Source organism: Dama dama, chromosome 11 (genome assembly GCF_033118175.1).
Source record: "Dama dama isolate Ldn47 chromosome 11, ASM3311817v1, whole genome shotgun sequence".
In the NCBI taxonomy this organism is placed as follows: Eukaryota; Metazoa; Chordata; class Mammalia; order Artiodactyla; family Cervidae; genus Dama; species Dama dama.
In genome coordinates, this window is record NC_083691.1 from 11,194,002 (window position 1) to 11,219,894 (window position 25,893).

Sequence of the window (25,893 nt, forward strand, 5' to 3'; positions counted from 1 at the left end):
CCCGTGTGCCCACGGTCACCACCGCCCCACCTGGGCCACTGGAGCTTCCCCTTGGACCCCCGGTGCCCACTGGCCACCCTCATCCAGCGTGCGAGCTCGCCTTCCGCTCCGTAAGTGAGGGCCTGGGCCCAGGCCTCTAATGGCCAGCCTCCCTCCTCAGTGCCTCCCGGCGGCCTGGGCCGGCCACTGCCTGCTCCACTGAGTGACTGGTGCCCGCTATTCTGGGCAGGAAAGGGGCCAGGGATCTCCCCAGACCTGCCCTCCTACCATGCTACCCCTTCTTTTCCCTGGCTGGCTGTCGGGAGGAGCTAGGCCTACGGGGGTCTGTGTGTGTCCTGCTGTCTCTGGGTGGCCGGGTGTTCACAGGACTGCGCTGGCCCAAACCTCGTAGCCTGAATGCACAACCATGGTCCCTGGGTCTGTCTTTGGGTCTCTGCGTCTCCCTGCCTGCAACTCTGTGCTGTCTCTGTGGATGTCTCTGAGTCTCTGTGTGGATTCAGTCCTCTGTCTCTAGTATCCATCTGTCAGTCCGGGTTCTGTGGCTGGGCCAGGTCTGAGTTTGCTTCCCTGGGTAGGTGGGTGAGGGGCTGTGATTCCCCATATGTTGAGCTAGAACCTAGGACTGTGAGGAGTGGGTGCAATGAAGCTTGAGGGTCAATCCAAGGGCTCCCAGCCAGTGACAGTGGAACCTCTGGGAGAGGGGATCTAAATGGAAGGGGAAGGAGAGAACTGGCTCGGAGCCCAGGTCCCACCCCACCCGGGTCCCCAGCCCAGACTTGTGCTTACACCGCCTGAGTCCTCCTCAACAAGGTCTAGGAGACCCCGGTGGGCTCCATCCCAGAGAAGCTGACTGGGGATTCCTCAGCCCAGCCCTCCCCCTCAATCCCCTTCCCTCTCCGCTGGCTCCTGGGTGCCAGTTTCTGAGGGCCCCTCCCTGACCGTTGAGTGGCAGTGGCCCCCACCCCCCAGCTCCTGCAGACTTCTCAGGGGTTTGGGGTAACGGGTGGAGGGGTCTGCACTAACTGTCTTTCCTCCCTCCTCACCAAGACTGGTCCATGGACTCCCTCGGAAACCACAGAATCTCTTCTGTAGGGCTGGCCTTTTCCATTTTATATACGGAGAAATTGAGGCTCAGAGAAGCAAAGTGACCTGTCTGAGCTTGCCTCACAAGTCGGCCGCAGCGTCTGCCCTTCATCAGCCGGGTGACCGAGACGGGAGGTGGTCTGCGTGGGGTCTTGAGGCCTCCGCGCGCAGGATCAAGGCGCCAGCTCCAGCTAAAGCCAGAGGCCTCGGGGCACAGGCCCAGACGAAGCTGACCGCAGCCGAGGGTCCGAGCCTTCAGATTTGAGCCTTTGGGCGGCCGCGAAGCTACAAATGCCTAATTGTGGTATTTCCCTGCTTGAAGATCGGGCCTTTTTGGCTTCATTGTTCGCAACACTCTCTTGGACCCTAGATGCCAGAGGAGGCAGGGGCAGGATGCAAGCAGGCGCCTTCCTCTCTCGGGTCTCAATTTTTTACATTCGAAAAATGAGAGTGACTGAATAGATGCCCCCCAGCCCAGAGCAGTGGCTCAGTCCTTCGGCTCGACGACCCCAGGACACTTTTGTCCCTAGGGCTGCCGGGCACTCTCTTGCCCAGCCCAAGTAAGAGCACAGAACTGGACTGGAGGGGGATTTCTCCTGCCCCTGTATTCTATTCTCCCAGCTCCCACGCCCTCGGTGGTTTGAGTCCTTACCAGACCTCGAAAAACTCTAAGGGTGGGATTACTACGACTCCCATTTCCAGCCAAGCAAACCGAAGCTCAAGGAGAAGAGTTTGCTCCAGGTCTCCCAACTGGATGCTTTCAGCGATTCCGCAGTGCCAGGCCTATGTTTTGACAACACTACTTCCGTTCATCCGCATGGCCACCCTTAAAGTCCAGTCATCACTCCCACTTTACAGATGAGGAAACTGAAGGCTGCAGAGGGGAGATTTGCTTAAATCTCCATTGAGGAAATGTGCCTGGGCGGGGGTGGGGGTGGGGACCCAGTTTCTAGCTGTGAACCGGTGTCTTGGCCACGGTCTCCCCACGTTTGCCCTACCCGTTTCCATGCTGCAAAACGGCCAGCGCCCCCAGCGTGGCCCTCACCAAGACTAAGCAGGATTTACAAATAGGGACTCGACTCCTTTCACCGCAGGAGGGTGGCCCAAGGCTCCCAGGCGCCCAGCACCTGCTCAGATTCCCGGGTGCCCGGGCTCCGGGGGCCGGGATGGGGATGGGGGTCCGAGAGGGTGAGAGGAAAGACGCGAACCCGTCTCGGTGGCGTTGGAGGGCGCGGGCCGGGCCTCCGCCGCCGAATACCGCAGGAGCCCATATAGAGCGGCCGGCCCCTGGTCCCGGCGCGGCGGGTTCGCGCAGCGCGCACTGGCAGTGCAGGGGCCCGGGTCCCAGGTGCGCCTCGGAGCGGCCCTGGAGGCGGCGGGGGCGGGGAGGCGGGGTGGGGAAGCGCCGAGGCCCCGCGCCGCCAGCCCCGAGCCCCCGCCTCCCCGCCCCCGGCCCGAGCGGCCGTCATCGCGGGCGGGCGGCGCTGCGCCCGGGTGCGGCTCATCGCCGGCGGCGGCGGCGGCGCGGCCAGGAGGTGCGGGGCTCGCGGTGGCCGGACGCGGGGCGCTGCTGCTCGCAGGAGCCGCCAGGTGGGCGCCGGGCGGGCCGCGGCCGCCGTCGCGCCCCTTTGCGCTGCCCGGATCCTTCCAGGCTCTGCGCGCTTCCCTCCTGGGGACTTCGACTCTCCGCCCGAGGTCGCTCCCCGGCCTCGGGCTCGGCCTCTCTCTCGGGACCCGCGGGGTCTCCGTCCGAGGTCTCTGCGCCTCGCGCCCGGCTTGCAGCTCCACGCCCGGCGCCCGCTATCCCCGCGGCGCCCTCCTCGCCGGTCTCCGCCCGACGTCCCCGTCTCGGTGGCACGGCCTCGGTCTCGTTGAAGGTGGCTGCCGCCCACGGGCTTTGTCTCTCCTGGCCTAGGGGCCCGGCAGCTCCGCGATTTCGGGCTCTCTGCCCGGTGCCGTCGTTGTCCGCCTCTCTCGGCTCGAGCGCCTGTCCGGGTCCGATTCTGCCGGGCCGCGCCTCTGAGCTCGGGGCCGGGGTCCGACCGCTTTCCGTGCGTCTTCCCGTCCCCGAACCCCTTGCCGGGCTCCTCCGTCTCTCCAGGTTTTCTCTCAGTGTCTCTGTCTCTCTGCCTGGGTATCTCCCAGGTTTCCTCTTGTCTCTCCGGTGTCTTGGTCTGTCTCTCGTCTACCACCGTGTCTCTGGCTTTGCAGCTGTCTCTCCGAGGTTTTCTCTTTGGGCCTCTGATCTCTGTCTTTTCTGCCTTCTGTGTATCTCGTCTCTGTCTCCACTGCACTCTCTGTCTCTACCTCTATCTCGCTGTCTCTTCACCTTTCTTGTCTCCCTCAGGTTTTCTGACTCTGCATCAATGCCTCTCTGTCACTCTCGGATTTTCGTTGTCTCCGTCGCCCCCCGGGGTACTCTCTCAGTTAAGTAGCCTCGGTCGGTGTCTCTCGCTCTCTTTTCTGCCCATCTCTGGGTCTCCCAGACTCTGCCTCTGTCTCCCTCGTCCCCATCCGATCCCCAGAACGCTTGGGCCCCGTTCCACCCGGGGTTCAAAGGCATCTCCCCGGCGGGCGAGCTCATCTCGTTTTCTCAGAATCCGGGTTTTGTTCTTAAATGAACGAATCCGGATCAAAGCGCCTTTAATCTGAGAGTCCCAGATCGGCCGCGGTGGGGGGCCTCTCAGGAGGAGCCCCTGGGAGGTTGGGAAGCGGGAGCGGCGGGAGTGCGGGGACAGGGCCAGCAAGGGCCCCGCACGCACGGGAGCTGCTCCGGACACATGTGCTGCTGTCGGCTGCGCGGGACGCTCTCTTGGGGGGCCTGCAACAGGCGTCCTTGACCACCGGAGCTGCAGTGGGGCCCAGGGGCCGGCCCCGTAAGCAGGGGGCCGAGGGGCGCGCGGCCGCGGGGGCGCAGGACCCACCGCGCCCAGGGCCCCCAGCACTACCAGCGGCCGTCCCGCCCTGCCGTGAACCTCTCCTCCCTCCACAGGCGGACGCCGTGGGCATGGACTATTCGTACGACGAGGACCTGGACGAGCTGTGCCCCGTGTGTGGGGACAAGGTGTCCGGCTACCACTACGGGCTGCTCACATGCGAGAGCTGCAAGGTGAGCGGGCAGCTGGTCGGCAGGGGACAGGCGCTAACGGCGGCGGCGGGTGAGCCATGAGCGGGGACGCGGCGGAAAGCCCGGCTGGGAGGTGCAGGGAAGGGGAGACAGAGCCTGTCCCCCTCCTGCGCTGACTCCCCTTTCCCCCAGGGCTTCTTCAAGCGCACGGTGCAGAACAACAAGCACTACACGTGCACCGAGAGCCAGAGCTGCAAGATCGACAAGACGCAGCGCAAGCGCTGTCCCTTCTGCCGCTTCCAGAAGTGCCTGACGGTGGGGATGCGCCTGGAAGGTGCGCGTGCAGTGCCTCCTACCCCTGACCTCTGACGGCGAGGGGGCAGGGGGTGGAGATGGGAGAAGGGGTGAGGGGAGGCTACCGTAGGTCTTCTTGAAGTTTCTGAGGCCAGGCGGTTAGTCCCTCACGTGAAATTAGGGCCGATCCCTATGGGGGAGGGGGTGAGAACCGATGCCGGTTTGGCTGAATGGATGGGGATAGGACCAGCCTGGGGGGGGGGATTGGGAAGTATGCAAAAGTGAACCCCAGAGAGAGCACCCTCTCCCCAGCCCTTGGGGGCAGAGCCCCACAGAGTTCCTCCCTCTGTGAGTTCTGTAACACCCCCACTGACATCCAACACCAAGCCAGAGCCAAGGTTTTCAGTACCTCTCAATACCTTTACTGGAGTTCAAATCCCAGTGCCATCACTTACAGGCTGGGTGATGCCGGCAAGTCCCTAACCCTCTCTGAGCTGCAGACTCCCCATCTGAAGTGAAAATGAAGGTTGCTCAGTCCTGTCCGACTCTTTGTGACCCCATGGACTATACAGTTCATGGAATTCTCCAGGCCAGAATACTGGAGTATTCTCCAGGGGATCTTCCCAACCGAGGGATCCAACCCAGGTCTCCCGCATTGCAGGGGGATTCTTTACCACAAGGGATGGAACTTTTCAGTAGTATCTTCCGCCTTGAGTTAGTAAGAGAATTGTATGAAAAGCTCCTAGCATGGGGCCTGAAATGTAGAAAATGCTCAACAGGTTAGTGTTATTGTTATTCTTACTGGTGTTATTATCCACCCAGCATCATTGTGCAGCCCTCACTCACCCAGACCACTCATCTCTTCGTCCGCCCATCCAACCAGAAGGTTCACTCAGTTCACTCACTCAGCAGGTCCCTAGCCAGGCCCTAGAGAGCTGGGGAGTGGGGACCAAGTGCCCCCAGAGAACCCATCCTTGTCTCCCCACCCCCACCCCTAACTCTCCATCCAGAGGGGAAGAAAAACGCTTCAGCGGGAAAGACTCATGCTCTTTGAGGGTGGACAGTCATAGGCTTCCACCCCACTGGCCCCAGCCGGGCTGTGCGCCGAGCAGGCAGCTGTTGGTTAAAGTTTTTAAACAATGTAGAAGGCCCCTGGTGGCTCTGAAAGCTGGTGGGGCCGTAAGTCCTGCCACCTAGAGGAAGGGCTCCTGATGGAAGGGGGATATCCTGTCCTGCCCCCAGGGCCCAGGGCCCCAGCTCCTGGGCCAGAGGGAGTGGAGCAGGGCTGCCCACTCCCATGGCAGGAAGACTGGCTGGGTGGGCCCCGGGATGCCCTCCTTGCTGAGAACCAACCTCTCTCTCCTCTCCTCTCCCTTTGCCTGGAGATCAGGGTGGGGTCCTGTCTGAGCAGGGGCAGGGGCCACACTTCGGCTGCAGAGATACACCTGTTGGGTCCGGCTGGTGACACATTCTTGGCCAGGCGGAGGGACATCTGGTCAGCAAGGGAGGTCCCTTCCCCCAGCCCAGAGCCCCAGCCAGCCCTAAACTCAGCTTCAAATTTGAAGGCAGCAAGGGAAGCCTGAGGCATTTTGAAACAAGGCTTCAACAGAGTTAGGCAGTCAAGAAGCAGCTGAACCCTGGGAACCCACCTGGGCGTGAGGCTGACCAGAGCCCACTTCCCGTCACCACCTCCCTGCCAGGCCTTGTGCTGGGCACCTGAGCCCATTTCTGGGCCCCAGGAAGTTCTCACCCTGGGTATGATAGCACTCTGGGGTGAGAGGCCAGACATCTGGGTAAGAAGAGAGGATGCTGCCCGTGAACCCAGAACACTTTGGGTGTTTAGTAAAGCACGAGAGAAAGAAAGGCTTTGAGACAGAAGGAATATCACAGTCAGGGTGGGAGACATGCCAAGCAGAGATGTAGAGAGGTAGTAAGGAGGAGAGGAAAGAAGACAGGGGCTCGTGAGGGATAGACAACCTGGCAAGGGAACCAGGGCCGTGAACGCCAGGTTAGGGGATTGACTCTTATGAATGCCAGATTAAGGGCACCAGAGGAGCCATGAGAGGTGCAGAGCTGGAGAGAGGCCCCATCAGATCTATCTGGGAAAGAGTTGTGAGTGGAGTGGCAGGGCGGGTGGCCTGGAGGGGATGAGCCTGCCCCCCTCTGCCTCTGCCCACAGCTGTGCGCGCTGACCGCATGCGAGGCGGCCGGAACAAGTTTGGGCCCATGTACAAGCGGGACCGGGCTCTGAAGCAGCAGAAGAAGGCACAGATTCGAGCCAATGGCTTCAAGCTGGAGACAGGCCCCCCAATGGGGGTGCCCCCACCACCCCCTCCCCCACCGGACTTCATGCTGCCCCATGGCCTGCATGCATCTGAGCCCAAGGGCCTGGCCTCCGGTCCACCAGCTGGGCCGCTGGGCGACTTTGGGGCCCCAGCGTTGCCTATGGCTGTGGCCAGCGCCCACGGGCCACTGGCTGGCTACCTCTACCCTGCCTTCCCTGGCCGTGCCATCAAGTCTGAGTACCCAGAGCCTTATGCCAGCCCCCCACAGCCCGGGCCGCCCTATGGCTACCCAGAGCCCTTCTCGGGGGGGCCTGGCGTGCCCGAGCTTATCCTACAGCTGCTACAGCTGGAGCCAGATGAGGACCAGGTACGGGCACGCATCGTGGGCTGCCTGCAGGAACCGGCCAAAGGCCGCCCCGACCAGCCTGCGCCCTTCAGCCTCCTGTGCAGAATGGCTGACCAGACCTTCATCTCCATCGTGGACTGGGCACGCAGGTGCATGGTCTTCAAGGAGCTGGAGGTGAGTCCTTCCTCCCACCTGGCTGGCCGCTGGACCTGGGGTGTCCTCTCAGCTGCCTGAGTCTGAGTCTTGGCCACCTCTTGGGGTGGGACTAGCATACCCACTGGCTTCAGGCTGTGTCAGGGGACAGGGAGGCCACCCTGGGGAAGCGAGGAGTATTTCTGGTCCATCTCAGCCTGCCCTGCCCCTCTCCCACCTCCCCACTCACCCCTCCCTCTTTCTCCTTCTCTGTTTCCTGAGTCTCTATCTCATGCGGCCTCTGCCTCTTTATCTCTGCCTCTGCCTCTTTCTGTTGTCTCTCTCCCTGGTGTGCTATCTCTGTTTCCCTGTCTCTCTCTAGTCCCTTCAATCTCTGTCTCTTTCTCTCCCAGTCTGCTTCTCTCTTCTCTTTCTATAAGTTCTCCCAGAGGACTAGCTGAGTCCCTGGGAAGCTGCCTCTGGCTGCCCCAGCCCAGCACCAGGAAGAGAGTCCAGGCCCTCCTGTCCTCTCATTTGGAGAGGCCACCACTCCCCACTAGCCTCAGATGTCATAGAAGGGGTGTTAGTATCTCGGAGTTTGGGGTGCTTCTCCTTCCTACCTAAGGCGAAACCTCTCACTATCCCTGCATCTCTCGAGCATGGTGGTTGGTGGCGCAGTCGTGTCCGACTCTTGCGACCCGTAGACTGCAGCCCACCAGGCTCCTCCGTCCCTGGGATTCTCCAGGCAAGAATACTGGAGTGGGTTGCCATTTCCTTCTCCCGACCCAGGGGTTGAACCCAGGTCTCCTGCACTGCAGGCAGACTCTTTACCGACTGAGCTACGAGGGAAGCCCTGTGGTGGCTGGTCCTAGGTGTAAATGTGTGTGTGTGTACGTGCACAGGGAGAGCTAGGTGCCAGGATAAGTAGGGGATGGCAGTGCCCGCCTCTCATGTTCCAGATACTTTGGCTGCAAGGTCTTCCATCCCCCTGGATTGAGATACCTGTGGCTAAAATAAGCAGGAAAGCAGCAGGAGAAACTAAGGCCAGACACGCAACAACTTCCCACTCATCCTGCCCAGTGGTTTGAAGCGATCAAAGGCTGAGAGCTGCCCCTCTAGTGCCCTGGCTCCCTCTGGTCAGGGTGTCCTGCCAACCTCAGCGGCCCCCCAAGTCTGGCCAAAGCCCATCCTCCCAGGCTCAGACCAAGACACGATAGGCCTTTAGTCCAGGCCCGCTGACATTCGCTTCTCCCAGGTCTGCCCCCCGGCTGTTCTGGTGCTAGCTGTAAACAGCAGGGCCTGTGGCCTCCCTGCCGGAGCCGCTGCAGCCTTGAGCAGCATTGTCAGGCTGACGCCACGCAGGCCTGGGCTTCCTCCAGGGGCATGTGGCCGGATGGGCCGGGGGCACTGCCTGCCGGGGCTGGGCTGGACTTGGGGTGGGGGAGGGGTGAGATGAAGGCTGGGCACTGTGAACCCACCGGGCACTGTGGGGCCGGGAGCCTGGGTTGCCCTGGGAGTCAAGAGTTGGCAGTGGTGGCTTCTGCTTCGGCTGTGGAGGGCCTCTGTCGTGGCTGAGGTCTGGGAATGTGCCACGTGTCTGTTGTGGGGTGGGACTTCTCACCCATGCCCCCTCTCTAGGCCAACCTCATGGACAGAACAAGAGGCAGGGCCTCAAACAGTCCCCTCTGCCTTCTACTCTTGCCTGGAGGCCCTGAGTGGGGGTCCTGAGACCCTTGGATTGGTTGCCAGCTTTCCCTCCAAGCCTCCCATGAGCCCCCAGTGCAGAGGGGAGGAGGAACAGAGCCTTCCTGGCCTTCCAGAACCCTGGATCCAGGGGCAGGGCACTTCCTCTGGCCGCCTTCCTGGTCTCTCGGGGGTTTTTCACGCAGGATGGGAAGGGCTTTTGTCCCAGCTTTGCTGAGTGTTTTTTCCTGCTTCTGGCTTCTCTGTGGTCCAAACCTTCCTGCTTCCCCTTCTCAGAGTCTCTGAATCAAGCCCAGGTTACCAACCTCTGTAAAGGAGACTTGCAGATAAGTACTAGCCCAGCCCTTAGAGGGCCTCTCATCAGCCATATGGAACTTCTTTCCCACTGGTCCAATGAGACCTGGGCTGGTGTGTTTGTAGAGCCAGAGGTAAGGAAGCAGAAAAGTGGGAGGGGAGCCGAGTGACTCTGTTCTCCCCTTTGACCCTTCATTTCTCACCTCTGGGCAGGACACATCTTAGCAGCCAGCAGAGAGGGTCCTCCTAGAGCGGGGCCGCCCTTGGCCTGTGCACGGGGACAATGAAATGAATGGGACCCAGGGGGCTGCAGGCCAGAGGAGGAGACAGACATGCACATAGATAATGCCAACACAGGGCACAGAGTGCCCAGGTCTCTGAGAGCACTAGAAAGGGGCCAAGGGAGCCCAGTAGGAGAGCAAATGGCTCTCTCTTAGAAAGTTAGGAGAGGTTTCTTGATCTGCCCCTCTCCAGAAAGCAGCCTGAAAAGGTTAAGGGTGTTCCAGGAAATGGGAACAGCATCAGGTCCAGAAGTGCAGAAAGGCATCATGTGTCAGGGAACCCCAGGCAGTACTGTGAGGCAGGGCTGGAGAGGTAGGGAGGGCGGGAAGCAGAGCTTGGACCAGGACTAGGTCCTTCGGTGGTCGGTGATGGACAGCCAGCCAGGGAAGGCCGGCTCCCACCGCAGAGCCGGAGCTCTCCCTAGAGAGACCCACTCAGTCCCCTGTGATGCTGATGACGTCTCGCTGCCCAGGGCAAGGCATGAAGTCATTGCTGAGCTGATATTGGGGGTTTCAGATGCCCTTTTGGGGTTCCCCTACTCCATCCTGTTTCCCAGCCTCGATGTCCCTCTGTCTTTGCATGATGTCCCATCTCATGCAATCGCGGTGTGCTAAATATGATGTGGCACAGAGATTAGAAACAGACTGGAAGCAAGAAGGCCTGTGTGCAGCTTCCAGATTGCCACTCATCTGCTGCGTGCCTTTGTGACTTTACTCCTCTGGGCCTCAGTTTTCCGTATCTGTAAAAAGGGGGCAGTGGAAATAATCACCACCTCCTAGGGTTGTTGGAAGGGCTTAGTGAGCGGAGGGCAGGTTAAAGAATTTAGCATAGGGCGCAGTGCACAGGAAGCGTTCAGTGAGTCGGGCCTCAGCTCCCTCCCTCATCCTCTGCTGCCATCCCACTGAAGCAACCTTGCAGCTGGCAGACAGGCCAGGACAGGAAGAAGGAGAAAAGATATATTGCATCCGTGCTCCTCTGAGCATGCTAGGGCTCTGAGAGAAGACAGGACCCACCTTGCCCTGTGCTTCCAAAGCAGCTTTGTACCTGCAAGGTAGCAGAAACCCACCTGTACGTACTGCTCAGTGGGGGCAGGGTGTAGGCCCAGGCGGGCAGCCTCTCTGGACAGTCCCCCTGAAGGACAGCTGGGAGGATGCAAGATAGCAATCAGGGAGGTGGAGGCGAGGGCCAAGAACGCCTAATGACCCATCTTGACATCAGTTCACGCTTGACGCCCAGCTCCGAGGCCCTCAGTCGGCAACAGATTTAACTGCTTAGATATATGGTTTCATTTAAGTGACAGTAACTCTGTCAGTCCTGGGCTGACAAATGACAGCCCGCCAACCACTTGGCCGGGAGAGCGCCAGGGCCAGCCCATGGCTTGGCAGCCACTGGAGAATTACGGAGCCCACTGGCCTTCGCCCGCCAGACCGATCAGGCCCCAGGGGGCTCCGGAGGGGGGCCCGCCGGGAGGGAGGTCATCTCAGCACCCATAAATACCCGGTCTCCGAGGCAGGCTGCGAAGTATCAAGGCTCCAGGAAGATTTGTGGCGGACCGGCTGGAGGGGTGGGCCCAGCAGACAGGCCCGGCTGATGAGGGACCCCAGGGCTGCGACTGCAAATGCCCTGATTGCCAGGGTGGCAGGGCAAAGGTAGAGGACCTTTTGCTTAGGGAGAAGCCCGCGGAAGGTGGAGATCAGCCCTCTTCGGTTAAGTGAGCCTCTTCGCCACCTGCTTTCCCATGGAGAGGGACTGGCCCTGTGGTTTTCCTTTTAATGAAAAGGGGAGTGTGTGTGTGTATGTGTGTGTGTGCGCGCGCGCGTGTGAGCGTGCGTTCCTCTGTGTGGGGAATGTTTGGAGTTTGGTATCTTTGTGTATCCATCTAGACAAAGTGAGAATGAAGCGTCTGGAAGGCACAACTGCTTAGCTGGTGGGTAGGGGAACCCAGGCAAGGGGGGCAGTGTCTCTGGAATAAGTCACCTGGGAACCCTTCACGACTGACACCGCTGGGCTCATATGTTTTCTGCAACCAAAAGAGGGAGGATTTATTTTCCCATCTCTCAGGATAGGAAATCAGGGCCGGGTGTGTGGCTAAGTGGGAACCAGAAGGCACAGGGCGCCGAAGCCCAGCCTCCATAGTGCACCTCTCTGCCTGCGCCCCTTCCACCCCTGTGTCAGGGCCGCCCCCACTCCCGGGGTCTGAGGTCTGGGTACAGAGTCTGCTCCCGGGGCTCAGCCAGCCGGGTCACTGTGACCCCTTCTGCTTTCTGCCCAAAGCTCAGCCAGCTTATCTCCTAATTCTCCCCCTTATCTCATGTGCTTCCATCTCCCCACCCCCTGTTCCCTTAATTCAGGCACAAAGGTGTCTGCTCTCGAGGGCCCCAGTGGGTGGGGGGGGTGGGAGGTGGGCAGAGCCCATCCCTGCACACCCTCTGTCTCCATCTGGGTTGGCCAAAACGGGCCAGTGTGACTCCCCGAGCAGGAGATGACGGGGAACGGGGCCTGGTCGAGGTGCTTGCGGAGCCTTGCCTCCCTCCTTGGAAGTGATGGGCAGGCTCTCGGGGGGGCTGGCCACTTCCTGAGGTGAGATAAGGCGAGGTGCCCCCTGCCTGCTCCGTCTCTCCTGGCACCTCCCATGCAGGGCGACTTCTGCCTGAGCCTGGGTTCCCCCAGCCCGGGTTTTTTTGTTCAGACAGTTATGAGGCTCTAGGACAGACTTTCTGCCAGGAGAGGAAGGGAATGGTGGGTTCTTGACATGGAGGTGAGGGGAGGTAGGAGGATGGGAATGCAGAGCAGGGTAGAGACAGACCCTTGCTCTTGTTCTCAGCCGTGCGGGCTGGGGAAGGGCTGGGCAGGCGAGTCTTGGAGGAACCTGACTGTGTGTCCGGCAGCTTGCTTTTGCTCTTTGTCCACTTTTCTCTCCTCCTGTCTGTCTGAGGACTGGCCCCAGGGCCACCCCCAGGAGAAGAGCAGAGCAGAGGGGGAGGGGGGCTTCTACCCCCTTCTCCCTGCCAAGAAGAGAGCTGTTGGTCAGGTCTGGGCCAGTTCCCCACAGGCCAGGGGCTGCCTGGACTCCTCTGGCCGCCAGGTTGAGGGTAGTTCCTCTGTGCTATCTGTGTATGTCTTGAGGAACACATATTTGTTCATCAAGCAAAACTGAGCCCCCTCTTCTGGGGGGCCCAGAGAGATGAGCTGGATATCAATCCTGCCCTCGCAGACCCCACAGGTTATCCGGGAAGATATGAAGAAGAGACATGAATAGTACCATCAGATGTTGTAGTTGCCATGTCCGGAGGAGGGGAAGGCTTTCTGGGGGCGGTAGTGAACATGCCCTGAGCTCTGGGGTGGCAAGGGTGGGGCTTCCTCCATACCTAGTGGTTAAAAGCACAAATGGACCAGATAGGGCTGTGTGACCTTGGGTAAGTTAGTTGACCTCTCTGAGCTCAGTGTCCTTTCTCCCTGGTGTCCGACTCTTTGTGACCCCGTGGACTGCAGCCCTCCAGGCTTCTCTATACATGAAGTTCTCCAGGCAAGAATACTGGAGTGGGTAGCCATTCCCTTCCCCCAGGGGATCTTCCCGACCCAGGGATTAAACCCGGGTCTCCCGTATTACAGGCAGATTTCTTTACCATCTGAGCCACCAGGGAAGCCCCCTTTTTCCATAGTATCTACCACAAACACTTGTGGAGCTGTAACACCATGACTAGATGTAGTTTGCATTCACTGTAGGGCATGGCCCGGGAAGGTGCCGGGGGAGTGCCCGTTGGGTAGACGGTGGCTGGTCCATGAGCCACAGATGCCGAGAAGGACTGGAGTCTGCACTGTGTCCTCCCAGGATGACATACTGCACCCAGCACTGTGGACCGCAAATGCCGGCCATGGCCCTGACCTGGCTCTGTTTCTCTCTGATTCATGGAGAGTCCCTTGCCTTCTCTGAGTGGCAGATTCTTCATCTGGAAATAGTTTAGGCCAGGGGTTCCCTGAGGGCCCTTCTGGCTCTGGCATCCCATGGTCCTGAGTCCCACTTGTCACTGTCACGAGGGTCCACTCCTGCCAGGCTAGAGTGTGGTGATCACCATGCTGGAAGACTGTCCCTGGCCTCACACTGAGTGCCCCTGAGTATAGCCTGGGGATTCAGAATCAGCCCTGCATGCCCTTCTGTTCCTCCCTCCGATGTAGACCATTGCCAGCCACCTGCTCATTCCCTGGGCTGGGCGGCAGGCCAAGTGGGCCCTGCTTGAGCTTGAAGGTTCTGCCCAAGACCCAGGGGAAGCCCTCTGTTTTCCCTACATGGCTCCCTTTGGAGTGGTTGAGGCTGCTAGAGATGTGACCACAGGCCAAATGGGCACAAGGAAAAATTAACACTCATTTTCCCTTGCATTTGAAGGAATCCTTCACAAAGTGTTTCGGTGGACATTATTCGCTAACATTTACTGAGGGCTTAATATGTGCCGGACCACCTTCTAATACTTTGCCCACTTTCCAGATGAGAAGACTGGGCCTCCAGATGAGGCCCACAAAGGTGACAGAATTTGCTTAAGGTCGCACATCTTGTAAGAGGCAGAGTCATGGCCTGCAGCCAGGCCCAGCCAAGTCCAGCGTGCCTCCACTGGACCCTCTTATTATTTTGCCAGACCTGTGCCTTACTTTGATGAGGAAGACAGATGGGCAGACTGGACACAGAGGCTGGGCACCTTGCGCGGGTCACGTACGCGGCTGAGCGTCTGAACTCAGAGCTGGCGAGGGAGGGGTGGGGGGGTCCCCAGCAGGACTGGACCCTGGACCCCGGTATGCCTCTTCCTTGCAGGTGGCCGACCAGATGACACTGCTGCAGAACTGCTGGAGCGAGCTGCTGGTTTTTGACCACATCTACCGTCAGATTCAGCATGGCAAAGAGGGCAGCATCCTGCTGGTCACAGGGCAGGAGGTGACCGGACCCTACTGTGCCCCCCCGCCCACCCCCCACCAACTATGCGCTTCCAGAATTCTGGGCCCAGAAGAGATCCCAGGCCTCTCTAGGGCCAGCCCTAGACACTGCTGAATATCAGCCCTTTCCCCAGCTTCATGGGATGCCCACCAGCCCGACCTCCCTCTGACCAGCCCTAGCTTTGACCTGGAGAGGAGGCAGCACCTGGGAGCCCTGCTCTGGGGGGAAGCAGCTCAGAGCTGTGGGGAGGGTCTGGAAGGCTCTGGGAGGAGGTGATGGTGGCACTGAGGAGTGAAAGAGAAAATAAGGGTTGGTCGGGTAGTGACAGGGGTGGAGGGACAGTCCCCACCTCCACACATGTGGAGGAGATGGCGTGAGCCAAGCTCAGAGAGGCAGATTAGGACTGCTGAGCTGCCGGGGCCCTCTGGGAGGTGGGTCTAGAGGGGAGGTGCCCTGTGGGGCTGAGATGAGGTAAGAGATAAAGCTGGAGGGCTGGCTGGGGGCTTGCAGGTTCTAAATCCTGAATGGATGGATGGATAGTTGGATGGATGGGCAAAGGGGCCTGGGCCCCAAAGAGATCAGAGTCAGAATTTGGGCACTCTTAGAGTGGGGGAAATAGGGACCCCAGGATGGGAGACGTGGTGGGGTTGGGTTGGCTCCTGAAATCAAACAGGGGGCATCAGAAGAGTTTTAAGTGGGGAAGTTCACAGCCAGGTTGTATTTGAGGAAAGGGCAGGATGGGTGGTGAAGAGGAAACGAAGGTAGCCACCCACTGCTCAGAACACTTGGGACCTGGGAGGGCATGATTCGAAGAGGGGCTGAGACAGGGTGGAGGGAAAATGGAGGGAAGGAGAAGGAAGGAAAGGGAGGCTGATGCTCAGGGTCTAGCCTATGGAGGGAGCATCACTCCTGGTGTGTGTGTGTGTGGAGGGGGGTGGCGAGGATACAGGAGGAGTGGGTTTCACAGGTGTTTGGAGTGGGTGTAGGGTGGGGATCGGACCCTAAGGCCCTGCCCCCAGCCCCTACCTCCAACCCAGGCCCTTAGTCTTCATCCTCTGTCCTCACCTGAGTGTCTCAGGCCATCCACCACCAGCAGAAAGCTGGTCGTAAGGGGGTAAATTGGAGGCCACCTGTGAGTGCACATGAAGGGAGTGTGAGGCATGAGTGCTCACAGGTGGGTGGATGTCTCTGAGGCCGTGGGAGTGTGCATGCGTGTGCCTACACCTGTATCTTATTGTGCAGATATCTCCACACACATAAGTGGGTGGATGTCGAGATCTGCCCATCACCATGTCAGTGGGAACATATACATGGACGTGTGGACGTGTGTGTGTTACCCTGTGATGTGACCATACAAGGGGGGTGTGCGTTTTCACGTCCTGAAGTGGGTGGACGACCCTGCGAGTGTGTCCCTGCATGCGTGTGAACGTGAGCTGAGGTGTGGCCGCGTCCCCCGTCCAGGTGTCCACGTGTGGGCCCCGGGGGGCACTCATGGGGCTGCATCCACGTGTTTCCAGGCAGAGCCGCCCTGCCCCCGCCCCCACACCCGGCACGAGGTGGCACACACTGCAGATGCCACACTCCACACAGAAGCTTTCTGTGCCATGGGATCTGGCGGCCGCTCTGTGTGCGTGGAGGACCCTTCAGCTCTCCCTCTGCGCTCACCTGCCCGGGGTCAGCTCTGCTGTGTGGGGCCCCTCGGCTCCGTGCAGGGAGCAGAGCCGGGAGCCTGGGAGGGATGGGGGGGTCTGAGAAGAAGCCTCCCCACCCAGCTCCGCCCCGAGGCGGGGCACCCCTGCCCCCCAGCCTCCGCGCCGTGCCTCCCCTGCACGCCCCGCCCTCGCGTCGCTGACCCTGCCCTGTGCCCGCCCAGGTGGAGCTGACCACGGTGGCCGCCCAGGCGGGCTCCCTGCTGCACAGCCTGGTGCTCCGGGCGCAGGAGCTGGTGCTGCAGCTGCATGCCCTGCAGCTGGATCGCCAGGAGTTCGTCTGCCTCAAGTTCCTCATTCTCTTCAGCCTGGGTGAGTGGGCTGAGTGAGGCCTGGCCTGGGGGGTCAGGTGGGTGGCAGGCAGTGGGGTGGAGGCGGGGCTGGCAAGGAGACCCCAAGGTGGGGCAGTTCTCTGATGGGCGTCCTCGGAGAGGCCAGGACCCATCCCTTCGTGAATAAATCTGTGAGGGGACCTGGTCCAGGGCCTGCTTCGTCTCTGGGCCTGAGTTTCTCTGTGTGGGAGGACAGAGGGCCAGGATGAGGTCTAAGACTTGCCCTTAATGGGATAAGGACCTCTCCTGAGAATTTGGTAAATTCTTGGCTGAAAGCCTTAGGGACGTGCCCAGGCCACCCCCAGAAAATGCCCATGTGATTTCAGGAGCTTCTGACACCTGGTTCCCATCCTGAGGTTCCCTGCTTTTCCTAATTCCCTGTGTGTCTTTGAGGCCCAGACCCCTTTGCCCATTCATTCATTCTTTCATTCACTCACTCAAAAAACAAACAAACAAAAAAACCCCCAAATCCTTGTCTTCAAGGGAAGACGAGACAATAAGCATAATATGATTAGTAAACTATACAAATTAGTGAAATGATTAGTAAAATGTGTCACCTGGAAGACTGTGGTAAGTACCAAGGAGGAAAAAAAGAGCCGGGCAGGGGCAGAGGGCAGCCCAGCCCACCAGTTCTCCCAGCTCCACAGGTGTCTGGTGTCTGCCTCCTTGTGCCCTCCTGATCCTGGCCCAGCCCGTGCCACTCCCGTGCCCACCTCCTTCTGGGCTCTCATCAGGTCGGCCTCCCTCTGTCCTTCCTCACCCAGCATGCCATGTCCAGTGCCCTGCCTGTGCCTGGCGATGCTGTGCCCCGGCTCTCAGGCAGCTCCCAGTCTGGGAGAGGCCTTCGCCCAGCACCATCAGGGCTGAGACAGAGAGATGGGGAACCCAGGATGGGGAGCAAGGGATCTGCCTGGAAGGCTTCCTGGAAGAGGGACATCTGAGCAGGGTCTTGGAGGATGAGTAGGAGTTTGCTGGGGGAATGCATCTTTTAGCAGAGGTATAGATGGGATGGAAGGTTGGAACGGAGGGAAGTGAATGTCTTGTCACCTGGAGAGAGGGCAGGATGGAGACGTTGTCTTTGTGGGAAATGACATCATAGTCACAGTCTGGCAAGTGTGTGCCTGCCCAAGAGTTGGGGCAGTGGGGAAGCAGAGGGTAAGATAAAGGCTGGGAGTGGGGTGATTAGTGGAGTATTGACTGGGGGAAGCCCTGTGCTTAGGCTGTGGTCATGGGACTGGGTGCCTAGGCTGGATCTCCTGACCCTGGCACAACAGGTTGGTAGCTGGAGGCGGCTTGTCTGCAAGGCTGCAGGGCTTGGTAGGAGACAACCATGGTGGAGGGTGGGGGCAGGATCTTGCCTCTAGCAGAATGCAAGTTAGGGAATGAAGTGAATGAATGAACAAGTCTCTCTCCATCTTTATCTCACACTCTGCCTTGTCTTTGGGGGGAGTGACCTGGGTCATGACTGTGACCCTCCAGGTGGGGTCCAGAATGTTGGGGCTGTGAGGGGAGAAGTCCTGTGACCCAGGCTTTTCTGAGCTCCTGGGTGCACAGTGAGAGGAAGGCAGGGGAGCCATAGAGGCTGTTGGCTGACAGGTTCCAGGTTAGGAGAGGAGTCTGAGCAGTCCAGGGTGAGCAGAGCTGGGCCAAAGAGGAAAAAGCAACGACAGCTGGGATTTTGGGGAAATCAGCCTGGAGAAGGGCCCTCTGCACTGGGCCTTGCTGAATGAGCAGGAGTATTCTGGGAGAAACAAAGCAAGCAGCAGCAAGGGTGTTCCAGACCGAAGGAATAGCTGGTGCAGAGGGATGGGGAGAATCCTGGCAGCTTGGATGTGGCTGTGGGGCAGGGAGAGGGTGAAGAGGAGGCTGGAGAGGTGGGCAGGGGCCGAGCTGTGCAAGGCCTTGAAGGCCAGGCCAGTACCTTGAACCTTCCCTCGGGAAGGATCTGCAGCAGGGAGAATCATGGTCGAGTTTGCATTTTGGAAAGGTCCTTCTGACTGCAGCGTGGGAAAAGGATGCCCGTGGCAGCCCAGAGCCCTGCCAGAGGTGGGACGTGGGGCTAGGAGAAGCGGATACATCTGGGCAAGATTAGGGGCAAGATTTGCCCTGAGTCTGGAAGGTGGGAGGGGGCTACTCCCAAGATCCCACCCAGACTGCCAGACCGGGGTCCCCAAGGGGACTGGGGCCCAAGAGAGGGGTGGCCACTTGCCCATCACCCTTCAGCTGGTGTGCTGAGCATCGCCCCAGGCAGCACCTCCCTGGGCTGCTCAGCTTGAACCCGTGTGATAACTGTCCCCCCACCCCGGCCACCCCGCCCTCCGCCCAGCCGCCCCTTCTCGCCTGCCTCCACAGAAGGGTGCCATTTGGCGTCTAAATAGCCGGCTCAGGCAGGCGCGAAGGCAGGTAAGGAGGTTTAATTAAAATTAGTGCCTCTCTCCTGGCAATCACGGTGTTTATGAAGATGGGCCCGGCTGGCATTGTTCTGCAGAGGACTTAATCGAAGCTTAATGGATTGACCTAACATTCGATTTCCTGACTTGCATTGAGGCGGCGGCAGCAGCATTCCCTTAAGCGTTTGCAATTTACCCACTGCTCGCGCCAACAAAAGGCGGCCTGAATAGCAGCCCCACTCGAGGGGCCATTGTGCGCGGGGGCGCCTGCCTGAGTCACCGCTATTGGGACAACATTCTTTATGCCTCGCTGGAATGAAAGGATTATTCAAATATTCAATTAAACCGTGAAAAGGGGGCTTTTCTGAGAACCTGGGGGCCCCCGGCTCCTCGGAGCTAGCGGGCTGCTCTCGGAGGTGGGGGTGCTATCTCCCAGCTCCCCCATCCATCCACCCGCCCCCGGGACTGCTGAGCAGGCCCATCTCCAACCTTCAGCGGCTCAGGGCCCACAGCTGGGCAGCAGATGAGGTCCGATTCTTAGGTGCCTTGAGATGCAGAGTTGAATTTGCCCCCATTGTGCAGATGATGGGGAACTGAGGCTCAGATTGGGGAAGAGACTTGCCCCCAGTCACCCAGCCGGTGAGCTGGGATTTGAGCCCCCGACACAGGAGGGGACACCTTCAGGATTATGTGACTCCTGCTCCTGTGTCTAAGGGAGGAAGGGTGTGTTGTCCCAAGGGATGTAGGCTCTGTCACATGGTCATCCCAGAGAATCTTCACAGCAGTCCCTTTAGAGGGGGCTAGGAGAAGGGGCATGACTTGATCATGCCCAAGGGGGAGTCCAGAAGTCTCCCTGGGGAAACTAAGGACCCCAGGTTAGGTGGTCCTTGGACCCGACTCCTGGGCTGGATGGAACATGAGGTCATCATGTCATCTAATCCCCCAGGAACCCATGTCCAGGCCCGACCCCGCCCCTGCTTACCCAAAGTGCTTTGGAGCCAGAGAGATCTGGGTTCGAGTCCCGGTTCTGGTATCCACTGTGTGCTCCAGGCACGCTCCACTGTCCTTAACGCCTGCATGAAGGACACCCTTTCCTGCCTGCCTTCCTGTCTGCAGGGATTAACTGATGGAGGTGGGCGGGGAAGGTGCGGCCGGTGCTGGGAAGACGACTTTCCTGTCTTGCACTGTGGTGGCTGGGGCTCAATTAGAGACCGTGCATCCCTCCCCCAGCCCTGCAGCCCACCTTGGGGGGCAGTGGGGGTCTCCAGCCCCCTGAGAGCTGCCAGGAAGGGTGTGTCCCTGAAAGCTGTCCTTGTCTGCACCTGCCCACCCTGTACTTCGCCCTGCTGTCCCTGTCACACTGCTGCTGGGAACAGTAAATCCTGGTAAAGCCGAGGCTCTGGTCCTCCCCCGCCCCCTCCCACTCCTGCCTCTACTGCGGCATCTTGGCCAGTCCTTCCCGCACCCTCCCCTGTTCCTCTGGGCCCCTTTCCTTCTGTGTGGCCTTGAGCTGGTCACTACCCTTCTCTGGACCCCCAGCCTTCTATTGTAAATTGTCAGAAGACAAACTGGAGAATTGCCCAACCCAGGGGATGGTAGGGATTGAAGGTAGATGGGACTGGAAAGAGATTGGGAAATGGATGGGACCAGGAGGCACCTCTTACCCCCAGGGAGGCTAGTTAGGTAGGGAGACTTCCCACGACATTTGACTGCATCTGGAGAGGACCAGGCTAGGGAACAGAGCTGTTATGTACAGTTGGACAGGTTGTTTAACTGAACAAGGGCACCTAGACAGGGGAAAAGTAGAGGCTGAAATCCAGCCTGCATGCCCCTCACCAAGCTGTCTTTCTGTGGGTAAGGGGTACCTTCTGTATAACTGGCACAAAGATGCCTCATGGGCTCATGGTAATTCTGGGGAGGCCAGGAAGAATATGACCCTGGCTCACTCAGTGTATAAGGGGAGGAGGCTATCATGGGGGAAAGATTGGAGCGGGGGAGTGCCCAGATCCTGCCATACGCCCGAGGTCCAGCTCGGATTTCCCTAAATCCGACTTTGGACAACACAGGCCTCGATGGGCATGCTGGGGGCGGCTGGGGATCAGGGTTGCCAGGAGCATCCAGCCCTCCTGGCGCAGCGGGCGTTAAGAGGGATTAGAAGGACCAAGGGCTGCGCTGGGCTCCAGACTCCCCCGCAGCGGCGCGGCTGAGAGCGGTGGGGGCCAAGGGGAAGTGGATGGATGACTGTTTTCTGAACCACCGGCCGCCGCGTCCCAGGCCAGATGGGGCTAGGAGTCAGGGATGCGGGCAGGGTCTGTGGGTTCCTGCTGACTGGTAGATCCTAGGCAGAGCACCAGCTGAAGATGCTGCCCAGGAGCTGAGGAGGGCTCCTGTGACAGGAAACTGGCCCTCTATGGGCACCCGGGGGGCCAGGCACCTGTGCAGCTCCCCCCCGCCCCCCACACCTGAGCTTCCCCTGCTGCAAGGTGGGAGTGGCCCGTTTCGTAGAGGAGGAAGGCCTTCAGGTCTGCAGAGGACAGGGCATGGGTCACCGATTCTAAGTGGTGGGGCTGGGATTTCAACCACCATACATTTCACACTGAAGACACTTAATTTTTGTCTCCTCACTGGACCTCTGGGCAGAGGATGCACTGACCACACTCCTTTGTCCCTGGTCCACACAGAGCTACCCAGCCACCCACCTCTCCCTCCCATCGGCAACTGTCCCTTTATATTTTGTCCCTGTTCTCACACAATGTCTGTGTTTTGTGTGCGAGCATTTTTTATTGTTTTGGTTTTTGTTGTTGTTTTTGGCTGCACTGGACAGCATGTGGGCTGTTAGTTCCCCAACCAGGGATCGAACTCATGCCTCTGCGTTGGGAGCTCAGGGTCTTAACCACTGGGCCACCAGGGAAGTCCTTTGCAAGCATTTTTAATTTATGTAGATGACTTTTGGGCTTCCCCAGTGGCTCAGCAGTAAAGAATCTACCTGCCAATGCAGGAGACATGGGTTTGACCCCTGGGTCAGGAAGATCCCTTGGAGAAGGATATGGCAACCCAGTCCAGTATTCTTGCCTGGAAAGTCCCGCGGACCCTGGTGGACTACAGTCCGTGGGGTCACAAAAGAATCAGACACGACTTGGTGACTAAACAACAGCAGCAAAGATGGTGTTCCCTTATAGATCTCACTCTGAATCTCCCTTTTTTGTTTTTATTCTGTTTCCCCCGCACCGCCCCACTCAGCCCCTTTAAAGGATTTGCCCCTTTGCTCAGTGCTGTCTGCTGCATCACTTCTGTCTACTGCACAGGCTCCTGGGGGTGTAGCCCCCACCCGGCCATCCAGGCCACCTCCCCATCACCGTAAATACTGTTGCAGTGAACGTCCAAGGCCCCCTCCCCATGGCCCCTTGGGAGAATTTCCTCGGGCTGCTGGGGCCTCTTGATTGGTCAGAAGGTGGATCAAAAGAATGCCTGCCACCCTCTGGAATGAGTAGTGGACGGGACCCCTCCAGTCACAGAGCTACTCTTGGGACGGCGCTGACGGGCGACAGTGATGATGCTGGTCGGGTGGTGATGCGGATGGTCACTACCCTGGAGACGATGGCAACAGGATGGTTTTGACCATGGGGGATGGTGTTGGTCACGGACATGGGGAGAGTAGGAGTAACAATGACACTAACCCAGGGAACCTTAGGAAAGTGCCAGACACTTGTTCCTCTGAGCACTTTCTGGATATCGGCTCCCTGAACTCTCACAACCATCTTGTGAAGTAGATGCTACCGTCACTCCGCTTTGCCAGTGAAGAAATCGAGAGGTTCAAAAGCAGGTCTGAGGCTGTAACAGGGGAGGCTGGCGATGGTCCCGGTGATGGTGACGGTGGGCGCGATGACAATGGCGGCTGCGGTGGGGACAGGTGCTTGTAGCTCGGTGGCTGGCGGTGGCCCAGTGTGTGATAACCACAGGGGTGTCAGCGGCGGTGACTGCTGCTGGCGGTGGCATTCAACCAAGGTGTCGGTGGTGGCGACCCTGGGGGTGGCAGGAACGACTGCGGTTTGGTCGGTGACGGCGGCAGGGACCGTGTGGGTGAAAACCAGGGATGCTGGTGAGGGTGACTGATGCTGGTGCCCATGTCTGCCAACCGTGGGCATGGCGCCCTGGCGGCGACGGGGAGACCGTGGTTTGCGGTTGATGGTGGCAGTGCCCATGTCTCTGGTGATCGCAGGGACGCTGGTGTGGGTGAAGCCAGCGATGGGGTCGGTGACGTGAGGGGACTGGTGACCAGCTCCTCCCTCTGCAGATGTGAAGTTCCTGAACAACCACAGCCTGGTGAAGGACGCTCAGGAGAAGGCCAACGCCGCCCTGCTCGACTACACTCTGTGCCACTACCCGCACTGCGGGGACAAGTTCCAGCAGCTGCTGCTGTGCCTGGTGGAGGTGCGGGCGCTGAGCATGCAGGCCAAGGAGTACCTGTACCACAAACACCTGGGCAACGAGATGCCCCGGAACAACCTGCTCATCGAGATGCTGCAGGCCAAGCAGACTTGAACTCAGGCCGGTGCCGGGGGGAAGGGGAACCGGGCTGGGGCCAGGGGAGGGGTCGCAGCACCCCCACGGCCTCCAGGTGGTTTATTTTTATTATGCTGACCCAGGACCCCACCACGAAGGCCGCTGCCCCTCAGCTCTCTGAAGCCCTGTGCTTGGGAAGGTGGGTGAGGGTGAGCAGGGCCTGGCTGAGGGCGGGTGGTCCCCGCTCACCGCTGGCACTTGCCTGCCACTCAGAGTGCCCCAAGGAGTTGGCTGCTAGCCACCTCTTCCCTCCCCCTGCTCCCAGCTGTCTGCCCTGGAGTCTGGATCCCAGGCCCAGGGAAGAGGTTTGGATTCCCTGATGGGCCTCAACGTCCCTTGAGTCAGAAGTCATCCCTTCGTCCTCTCCTGGGAGCAGAGGCAGAGAGGGGTCGAGTGGACATCAGCGGGCGAGAGAGGAGAGGGTCTCCAGACCCCCTCCTGGAGATCAGGAGGGAAGCCCTCTGTTTTGTAAACTAAGGATAACAGAGTTTGCAAACTTAGGCAAGGGACTGTTGGGCCCTGGAGGACACTGGGAGACTGGTTAGGACAAAAAGACCTCCTCCCTCAACCCTCTGCCCCATCTGACGTCTGCAGGGGAGAACTTTGACACGTTGTTATCTGAAAAGCATTTTGCTACAATAATCTTTCTAACCCTCTCCCACCAGAGGAGAAGTTTGGTTTGGCACAATCGGCATTCTAGCCCTGCTCACAGTTGGCCCTCCTGGCTGGTATTTATCTGCAAGGCTGTAGTCAAGAAGTTTTTTTGTTTTGTTATTTGATTTTAATTTAGATGCTCCTTGAAAGGTATGTATGTGGAGGGGCAGGGGACAGATCTGAGGACTGAGACTGGGAGGGGGGACTAGCACCAAGGACAGCCCGTGGTTTCTCTCCATACCGAGTACCCTGGGGGTGGTGCTGGGTCATTATTCCTGAGCCCCCACTCCAATCCAGAGAAGAGCCTGTCCCCCACCCCACTAGGTGAACAGCAGCGTGGCCTGCGGGGAGCTCAGAGTCTCTGTGGGTGGGAATCGGGGTGATCTTGGGGGGAGAGTGTACGGGGCTTCAGATCAGGGACATTGCTGATGAACCGTTTTTCACTGGCCCTATCCCGTTGGGTTCCTTGCTGCACACCTTTGAAGCTGGATCTCAACCCCTCTCCTACGTCCTGAAAGACCCTCTCCCGGGCCAGGCACCAGGGAGAGGCCTCAGTGTCCTCTGTCTCCAGACCGGGCGTCCACAGTCTGTCCTGCTTTCATGATGCTGTTGCAGCTTGTGCTGAGCTTGCCCAGTTGCAGATCGCTGGGCATCCCTGCCCCCGCCTTCCAGCACCCTGTCTCAGTCCCCGCCCCTCTCTCCTGAAACATGTGCCCCTGGCCAGGCTGGAGACCCCCCAGCCCCCAAATGAGAAGTGCCCTTAAGAACCCCCAACCCTCGCAGCCCTGGAATAAATTTTGCAATTAGTTTGCAGCTACTTCTGCCTATTTACATTCTGGGGCCAAAGCAGAGCCTCCCAAGTAGGCCTGGGTTATCCAGGGCAGGGGCGTGCTGCAAATGGGATGAAGGCGATACCCAGGGAACCTTTGGTTCAAAACTTGGGGGAGGCAAGATGGGGTCTGGGGGCTGGGGAGGGGGATACCAGGCACTACTGGGGCCCCCCTCATCCCTGGGTCCCTGATAACCCTGGAAGAGGCTTGGGCTTTCTGGGGCCTCAGCCTTGGTTCCACCCTGGTGTGCATCTCAGCTGCCATCCTGGGCAGAAGGGAACAGTCATTTAGTGAGCATCTACTGTGTGCCATCCGTCATTTCACTGTTCCTCCGGGAGCCCCGTGAGGCAGGGGTTATAATCCAGAAGAGGGCAAGGGACTTTAGTCGGCCACCTGCTGGGGTCCACCTGCCTTCAGGGCACTGACCCTTTCTTCTCTGTCTGCCGGCAGCCACCCACAGGCCCTGGGCCTGGCCCCTCTCACTGATTCCCCAACTTCCCCTCCAACCCCAGCCACTTGGTGGCAGCAGTGAGCAGGGCCCACTCAGGACTGCTCCCTCCCATCTGCTTCAAGTGCCCTTCCAGGACTTCACCTGCCTTGTCCATTGGTCTGGTCCCATCCGCTCTTCGCAGTCACTGTGGTAGGTGGCAGCCCCAGATTACAGACGAGGAAACTAAAATGAGTTGTCCTATCCAAGGTCACACACTGAGAAAGGCCAACCCCAGATGCAAGCTTTCATCCTTGACCCACCTTGACCAACCTAATTTACTCCCAGAGTCACTCCTGCTCCACCCATGCCTCTGGACAGATTAGGAAAAGGTATTTCTTTTAGGGCGAGGCAGCCTCAGGCAGGCAGACACCTTGGCAGTAGCACCTTCAGATGCCCTGAAGTAGATACCCTGGTTCCTGCCCCTGGGGAATGTTCAGTCTTGTAGGGGAGACTGTCTTAATCAGATTGTAATCTGATGTGATACATCGTGTAACTGCACAAGATAAGAAAGTGA

General features: G+C 59.3%; 1 protein-coding gene across 3 annotated transcripts; it reads left to right on the forward strand.

Moving 5' to 3' along the window:
* On the forward strand, nt 1–24,876 carry NR5A1 (nuclear receptor subfamily 5 group A member 1). 3 transcript variants are annotated; one of them, XR_009694645.1, is made up of 8 exons: nt 55–110; nt 4,076–4,192; nt 4,343–4,484; nt 6,624–7,249; nt 14,292–14,411; nt 16,285–16,432; nt 23,137–23,544; nt 24,071–24,876. XR_009694645.1 is itself a non-coding variant. In XM_061154685.1 (7 exons), the coding sequence occupies exons 2-7, from the start codon at nt 4,091–4,093 to the stop codon at nt 23,382–23,384; spliced, it is 1,386 nt and encodes a 461-aa protein (XP_061010668.1). In that variant the 5' UTR covers nt 1–110; nt 4,076–4,090; the 3' UTR covers nt 23,385–24,876. The 3 variants fall into 3 exon arrangements, 2 of the variants coding, with proteins under 2 accessions (XP_061010668.1, XP_061010667.1); XM_061154685.1 differs by having other exon boundaries at nt 1–110; nt 23,137–24,876; XM_061154684.1 differs by lacking the exon at nt 55–110 and adding an exon at nt 2,633–2,673 and having other exon boundaries at nt 23,137–24,876.
* The last annotated feature ends 1,017 nt before the right edge of the window (nt 24,877–25,893 follow it).